We start from the raw sequence: 8,633 nt of genomic DNA, 5'->3' as shown, positions 1-8,633 counted from the left end.
ATATAATTTATTGTGTTCTACTGTCTAACTCAACGTTTTTACAGTTTGGAATATTTTAATATAAGGAGGCATAACCACCCTATATTCTACCTTTCCACCAGTAGAGGTACACTTTGGTTCAAGTTAAATAATAATCTTATAATGAATTTTTAATAATGTCCTAATTTTATAGGCAAGATATTTGCATTTGGCTTTAAAGTTAAATAATGGTATCCTAATGAAATTTTAATAATCTTCTAATTAGCTGTATACACATAAAAAATGTTTTTTAGTGATTGTAATTTAATCTGCCAAGTACAGGTACTTAATGCTACAAACAACCTAGTGCAATAATATTGTAATTATGTGTATACAATTTAATTATTTAATAGTGCAGCAAGAATGCCTTTTTAGCTGTATATACATAAAAAAAAATGTTTTTTAGTGATTGTAATTTAATCAGCCAAATAATGTAAAGGCACTTGGCTTTAAAGTTAAAAATTAATATCACAATGAATTTTTTTATAATGTCCTAATTAGCTGTATATACACACAAAATGTTTTTAGTGATTGTAATTTCATCAGCCAATAGGCACTTTAAAGTTAAATTATGATATCCTAATGAAATTTTAACAATCTCCTAATTACTGTAGCTGTATATACATAAACAATTTTTTTAGTGATTGTAATTTAATCAGCCAAGTATAGGTACACTTGGCTTCAAGTTAAATAATAATCTCATAATGAATTTTTAATAATGTCCTAATTATCTGTATATACATAAAAAAAATGTTTTTTAGTGATTGTAATTTAATCAGCAAAATACTGTATAGGCACTTGGCTTTGAGTTAAATAATAATATCACAATGATTTTTTAATAAAGTCCTAATTAGCTGTATATACATAAGATATTTTTAGTGATTGTAATTTCATAGGCCAAATATTGGCATTTGGCTTTAAAGTTAAATAATGATATCCTAATGAAATTTTAATAATCTTTTAATTAGCTGTATACACATAAAAAATGTTTTTTAGTGAGTGTAATTTAATCTGCCAAGTACAGGTACTTAATGCTACAAACAACCCAGTGCAATAATATTGTAATTATGTGTATACAATTTAATTATTTAATAGTGCAACAAGAATGCCTTATTTATATTTATTTTTTTTACATTATGTTGGTTTCCAGCATATCATATGTATACATTCAAGCATTTTTATTCATGATTGGCAATGTGTTGTATATTTTAGTAATCAGTTACAGTATTATGTAAATAGTTTATTGTGTAAATCATATTTAAATAATAATAGAAATTTAGAACCTGAGACTTGTTGCTTTGTTTGTACATGGCGTCTCTAAACAATAAGTTCCAGAAAGGCTGCATGGATTGCAGTATGTTTTTCTTTAATGTTTGTTTACATGTTTTTTGAGAAGCTTTTTTAACTACCTAAAATTTTTTATATATAATTTGACATACAAAAGAAACAATTCAAATTTTCACAAAATTTATTTCTTTTATTTATTTTAGGACAAAAACAAAAACAGACAATACAAAATAAGCAAGACTAGGCTTCAATAGCTAGCTGCCAGCAATTTAAAGCTAAAAATAACAAAACAAAAAAAATCCATAGTCAGCTAGCTGCCAGGGCTTCTCTCTTTAGAGATTATGCTCAACAGATAAATCCCCATTGGAAACATGTCATGCGCAGAAACCAAAAGACCACGGAATTGTTCAAGCGGAACTCTTAGCAAAAGTAGATTATAAAGATGTGGGTTAGGAAAAAAGTCCTGAGAAGGTCCATGAACCATTCATGCGTTAACTCAGACAGATGTGGGGTGAATCACTCATGCGGAACTCTGCTATCCAAGTTGTTGGCTCATTGTGTGCACTGTAGCGTGTACTTGTAGTTGTAATACAACGGCGGGGTAAAATTAGAAGATGTAACAGCAGTATGTTCCACTAACTTAAATTTCGTACTCAGTAAAATGTGTTATACCGAGCCGATTTTTATCATTCAAAAGTCGTTATGAGGTGCTAGTTAACGTTTAATAATATTTTTGGAAAGAAAATAGTGAAATTATGTCTCTAAATAGAAGTTCACATGCACCAGCCAAATATAGTAGAATGGTTTATCAGTGAGATTAATCTGTTAATAAACAATTTTAATTACTTGTGTAAATATAAAGATGTGGGTAACCCACATCTTTATATACGACTTTTCATGGACCTCGACCTGCTATGTACCGCATTTATTCGAATGAACGCCACGGGGTGTTTATTGTTCAGATGGGTTTTGAGGAGGCGTTTAATTACTGGTATTCGGAGAGGCGATTATTTGTTTGGGTGTAAAATGGATGCATAGGCCTACATTCCCATATAATCCCCCCTAAATTTCTTTTCTTTAATTCTTTTATTAAAAAACACATCGACATCGCAGCTTTACGGCACGATATTTACAATAAAACATTAATTTTATATTATTATATTATAATTAATAAAATTACAGAAAAACACGACATTTTGTTAAAAGATAACAATGCAAACATTAATTAATTACAAGATAAATAACAGAATAAACATCTAAAAATCAAATCTAACATTTAAATACATCAGACAATAAGTGAAAATGAAAAAAGAACATAGATAACATTAAAAAAAGTAATATTGAAAGACATTAAAAATGCAGTCTATAGTGCATAATGTTTAAAAGTGTTTTTACATGGCTTATAAAAAATGATGATGCTTCCATTTCATCCGTCCATAGTTACTTGGGGTGGGGGGGGGGAGCACGTTTATTCGAAGAAAAATAAACGCCCCTGGACGTTTATTTCAAATGGCTTTTTGGAGGGGTCTCGAGGGTGCGTTTGTTCAAAGCATGGGCGTGTAATTGTCTTTTTAAAACACGGATGGATCACATGATTAGCCCATGAAGCCTATGATAATCCTTTTGCATTTTAAATTATGACGTTTTGTTTTTTAACTGTGTTTGCTTTTTTTTTTGTTTTTTTTTAAAAGATGTATTGTCCTAATGTCAAAAAATCATAAAAAATAATTTTGAAATAAACTTGCTCATATTGCAATAGCATACAAATTGTGCATAAAAATTATTGAATTTAAAACATGTGTACCCTAATTTTTAAACCAAAAAATTATAATAAAAATAATAAAACACTTCCAGTGACTGGAAGTGCTTCCATCATTTTTTGCTCTAAACTGATGGGTAGACATTTTTTAAATACACTAATTTCTGTGTTCAAGTTGATAACTTGTATGTACTTCAAAATGGGCAACTTCATTTCAAAAAATATTTTTTATGATTTTTTTTGGTATTTAGCATGGGACAATATATCTTGAGTGGAGTTGAATAGCTCAGTGGTTAAGGTCCTTGCCTCTGACCTCAAGGTCCTGGGTTCAATTCCTATCACGACAAGACTTTTTCTCACACGACATAAAAAACTCCACTCCCTAAGCCTCATAAAGAAACTTCGCTGATAAAAGCATCATATTATTTCATTTATTTAAAGAGGGCCCCTGAATATCAGCCGACCTTGTTGGATACGCTGGAAGGGTCACCCTCTATAAATATGGTTTTAAAAAAAATTATCTTTTTTAAGGCCAGGCGAATTTTTATACGGCCAGATTTGTTGAATCTTGTCGTCAAAAAGGCCAAATGGCAACCCTGTGTGAGAAGTACTGAACTTTAACGTAATGAAGCTGCGAAACATAGACTGGTTCTTTCACGGCCTGACTCGATAATTTTTAGACCTAAGCACTGCAGTACAGAATAGATGTGATTAATTGTAGTTACCCGGTACGTTACGTAAGCAACTTGCGAAACATTGATTTTCGGTGGTTTTTGGCTGTTTTTTTTTTTTTTTTCGTTGTTATCCAATACCGGTATCCAGCCTTAAAAACTAGCGGAATGTGGTCGTGACATAGAAGCCCCTGTGTATGAGATATGAGCACATTCCTGCCAGCGGTTTCAGAGGAGATAGGGCAAGTTACGCGGTGGAGATTAGCAGAATTAATATACAGCTGGCGGGAAATGAGCTTTCCTGACTTTTAAAGTGTCCTTTAATAATTTTTAGCTCTTAAAATTTTAACTCTTCAAAATTAAAGGTTTTTCCCTATTGAAAACAGTCATGGATTTTTTTTTTCATTCTTATTACAGAATTATATTTATTACCGGTGTATATACAAAACAAATGAGCGGTTGCATACGTATATTTTTCATGAATCTGTGAACCCCAAAAAAGGGGGTCGGAGGTCCTCCCCCTGGAAAATTGTGATTTATAGATGGCGGAAATGAGCTTTTCCGACTTCTAATTTTCCCATTGTAACAAAAGAAAGTTTAGGTCATGTGTCCTGAAAAGGTACGGTAGGTCTAGATTTTTTTTTTCTGCCCAAGATCCACCAATGACTGTCTCTTACAGTAAAGCTCATTTGATGTGACAGTTTATGATAGTAAAATGCAAATTTTAGTGTTATAAGGCCTATACAAAATTAGTTTATACTAATAAAACTTTAAATATAATAGGAGTCTTCGAACCTCTATTTGTCCATACAGGTGGACTGTAGTAGTTCCTTGACCAATCAAAATCATCATTCCGATCTTGCGATATGTCATAGTAACAAGTGCTTTCGAAGTCGCAACTGAAATCAACCTGTGGATTATTCCAAACCCATGTCGTTTGTGCTGGGATCAATTGACAGCGCAGAATCACAGAAACTAACAGAAATGCCCAATAAGCAGCAAAGATCATCTTGTCGCAGCAACAGGCTTACAACACATCAATCAGTAAAGTTTTCAACGGAATGACTTACTGTGATTTGTGACATAGGCCAACATGTTGTACCAAAATAAATAAATAAATACAATTTCCTGTTCATTAAAGTGAAAATATACAAAGTAGATTGGTCAATCATGTGATTGTATACAATATTAAGTAAACAGAAAAACAACAAAAGAACAAGTCGGGTGCAACGGACCGAAACCCAGGAACAAGCTGGTGTGTTTTCATGTCTCATTTCGAAATTAAATTTAAAATGGCGTCCTATCTGGTAACATGAAAGAACGGAAATTACGTTCAAAGAAAGGGTTATACATGGCTTTACATTGATTGAAAATTAGCCAAAATCTCATTGCCTTCTTTAAAAATATACCTTCAAGCCTATGGACTGCATATACACAGCATATTATATACACACACTGTGGGCGTTTAGCATTACTGACAATTGTTCTGGCATTATTGATGAAATAATTCTATGTGTAGTTTCAATATTTAAATTCAAGAATTTGAGAAAGGATAATCATTAATTGTGTAATAATCCATGTTGTAGCAAGGACTTTTCAACAAAATATTTTTGTTAACTGTATTTTGATAGTTTTTTTAGTATACATTATTTATTCATCACTATTATATCAAAAATAAATATTTGGTTTATTATATAATTATTATCTTTATTTTCATCATCAACATCATCATGAACTTCATTGTCGTCATTATCATTATATTATTATTATTATTATTATTATTATTATTATTATTATTATTATTATTATTATTATGTTGTTGTTATTATTATTATTATTATTATTATTATTGTTGTTGTTGTTGTTGTTGTTGTTGTCGTTTTTGTTTTTGTTTTTGTTGTTGTTGTTGTTGTCGTTGTTGTTATTATTATTATTTAGTTTATAATATTTATCAGTATTAGTAGTAGTAGTAGTAGTAGTAGTAGTAGTAGTAGTAGTAGTAGTAGTAGTAGTAGTAGTAGTAGTAGTAGTAGTAGTAGTAGTAGTAGTAGTAGTAGTAGTAGTAGTAGTAGTAGTAGTAGTAGTAGTAGTAGTAGTAGTAGTAGTAGTAGTAGTAGTAGTAGTAGTAGTAGTAGTAGTAGTAGTAGTAGTAGTAGTAGTAGTAGTAGTAGTAGTAGTAGTAGTAGTAGTAGTAGTAGTAGTAGTAGTAGTAGTAGTAGTAGTAGTAGTAGTAGTAGTAGTAGTAGTAGTAGTAGTAGTAGTAGTAGTAGTAGTAGTAGTAGTAGTAGTAGTAGTAGTAGTAGTAGTAGTAGTAGTAGTAGTAGTAGTAGTAGTAGTAGTAGTGGAGTATGTCAGTGGTTTCTCTGAGAAAGTTGGTGTTTCCAACATGAAATTGCTTCTTATCTTTATCTTATCTTTAATTTAAGTCGTGATTTGAGCATTTGAACTCCATTCAACCATTAGGAGCTTATTTTGTTGAAAATTAACGAGTCTGTAAATAGGGAGATAAGCAACCGACTCCATGTTCTATAATGGTTGGTCGGAGCATGGAGGAAATATATTAAGATATATTTCCTCCATGGTCGGAGTCAAAATGTAAATAATGTACTGATAGGCATGGTTGGTTTTCTGTAAACCTAATGGTTATTACAATGCGTTTAACATCATAGTGTCATGGAAATGAAGTTTGACTACATCTTAAGTAGGCCCTAATTAAATTATATATTGACGTCAATGTTGGTGGTATACAGTACTTTGTGAATATGTCAATATGGTCGTCATGAAAAACAATTAACGTACCATAAAAATACAAGACACAATTCAACTTTATTGTCAAAATAAAACTTATGAGATATTTGTTGTAACTTAAACTGTAGAATACTAAATATGCATGTGATATATAATTAAATATATAATTCTTAGTATAAGTAAACAAAAATTCTTAATACAATCCAATTATGAAAATGTATATGTACTACATTGAGTATCTGAAACGGTTTGTGGATATTTGTTGTTGTTTAAGCCTAACTCTGTCCAGTCTACTCAATGCTGTAGCCAGCTACGGTACTGTTTTGCTACGCCTTCGGATGTTATATTGATGTAAGGAATTAAATTGTAATGAGATTTAATGTCTGGCGTCTCATGTGTAGGTATTGGTTTTGTAAGACACGTTGAAATTGTGAGTTTAATGCGTCAGCCTTTATCTGCATTACACATTTTGTGTAGGTGTTTTAAGTGTATGCCAAGGTTTTCTGGGATTTTTTTTAAGTCGTTAAAAAATTAGAAAATACGTCTACCGCCACTGAGCGTCCACAAAAATTTACCATATGACTTATGAAAGCATCAAGGACAAAATATTTGACTTCACTTAAATACGGAAGCTACATGATAAAAACTTCAGATATGAGATGGCCATAGGCCTATATTTCAAAATCAATTATAAAATAAAGAATTAAGCCATTACGGTATGTTTGCTTATTGTTATCTTCCATATCACACTTTCGGAATTCATATGAGAAAACTATATTCCAATGTATGCTAAAATACGTAGAAATGCATTAACATAAATTTATTTTCATTATAATGAATAATATTAATGATTATCACTATTTATAATGATTAATGGTGGGTGATTGTCAGGGCATCATTAATAGTGCTTCAATAAACACACCAGGGGTAACAGAATTGAAGGATAATGATGATTATCATCATTGTTTTAACTTAATATTAAATGTATTGTTAGAATGAATAATAATAATAAAGCAATGGTACCGTTGGTGTAAGTAGTCCAAAATTACAAATTCGTTGGTAAATATTTATTATTTATTTATTACAAAACTATGTATAGAAATATATTTTTAATCATAATATATATGCCTATAAATTTACAATAGGAATAATTAATTATAAATAAAATGTTTGATAATAATTGATTTATGCATTCTACTTAAAGCTCAATTGTATTATGTTGATATATTGCAATAACATGTGCTGAAGTATTTGATTTCTAATGCTATTCTACAGTTTGCTTCTTTCATCAATTGTACACCGTACATTATAACAAAATGTAATGGTAGCACATGTCTAAAAATTCAACACTAACACTGCTGAATCTGCCTATTATTGGCCATTGTCTATTTAATCAGATTTATTAAGTCCAAATAGGTAGATAATAACTTCGTAAAATATAAACACGGATATATTTCATTAGTTTATATCAAAAATCATATAAATTAGATCTTATAAAATTAATTCTCAATAGTTGGACCGTTGTGTTGTGTGAGGGAGTACATTATTGACATCATTTTCAGAATTGATTTTCGGAACATCTTTGGGTTTGCTCCTCCGTCGCTTCCCAAGTTTAATTAGAATTATGACGAATACGATAATGACAAACGCAGGCACCACGGTTGCTATGATAATGGTTGCACTCCCAGATGTGTTATCCGACGATAAGTTTGAAGGGCAAATGGGTTAAAATTAAAACGAACAGTAGAGAAAATCCGATCAGAATGACAAAATAAACTAAGCATCCACTGGAAGGAATCCCAATATCTGCAGACGAATCCGTTTCGGCCTTCAAGGCCTCATCAGTGCAGCTGGGTACAGACCCAAACGAAACGTTCGACCAGCTTAGGTAGGGCCTAAACTAGTCCAAAGACCACTAATGATTACAGAGCCAAACCAAGGCAATATATATACACAGGCAATATATATACACAGCCCAGGTATAAATGCAAATTAATGGAATACAAGCTATGCGGCTCGGTTCCAGTAGATACAGAGAATATTTTGTCATTCTTAACGCGTCCTACAAAATTCTTACGAGACAGCACTAGTCCGTGAATTTGTGAACAAGATCGGAGATCTAAAGATGCAATCTCTACCGTGCATCAATG

The 8,633-nt window shown here is 31.2% G+C and overlaps 1 protein-coding gene across 1 annotated transcript in view; it reads right to left on the bottom strand.

Annotated features, from left to right (window-relative positions):
- LOC117112276 (MAM domain-containing glycosylphosphatidylinositol anchor protein 2-like) overlaps nucleotides 1-4,808 on the bottom strand; it is a gene marked incomplete at its 3' end in the record, with an annotated part of 13,411 nt that extends 8,603 nt beyond the window's left edge. Inside the window, exon 1 of the mRNA XM_033255342.1 lies at nucleotides 4,531-4,808. Within this exon, the coding sequence (XP_033111233.1) occupies nucleotides 4,531-4,744 (214 nt within the window). The remainder of the gene's footprint in view (nucleotides 1-4,530) is intronic.
- Between the last annotated feature and the right edge of the window lie 3,825 nt (nucleotides 4,809-8,633).

This window comes from Anneissia japonica, unplaced genomic scaffold (assembly GCF_011630105.1).
Source record: "Anneissia japonica isolate Jap-2015-1 unplaced genomic scaffold, ASM1163010v1 scaffold288216_len39739_cov126, whole genome shotgun sequence".
Taxonomy (NCBI): domain Eukaryota; kingdom Metazoa; phylum Echinodermata; class Crinoidea; order Comatulida; family Comatulidae; genus Anneissia; species Anneissia japonica.
Note: the sequence above shows the minus strand (reverse complement) of the source record. Positions and strands in the feature narration are given on the sequence as shown.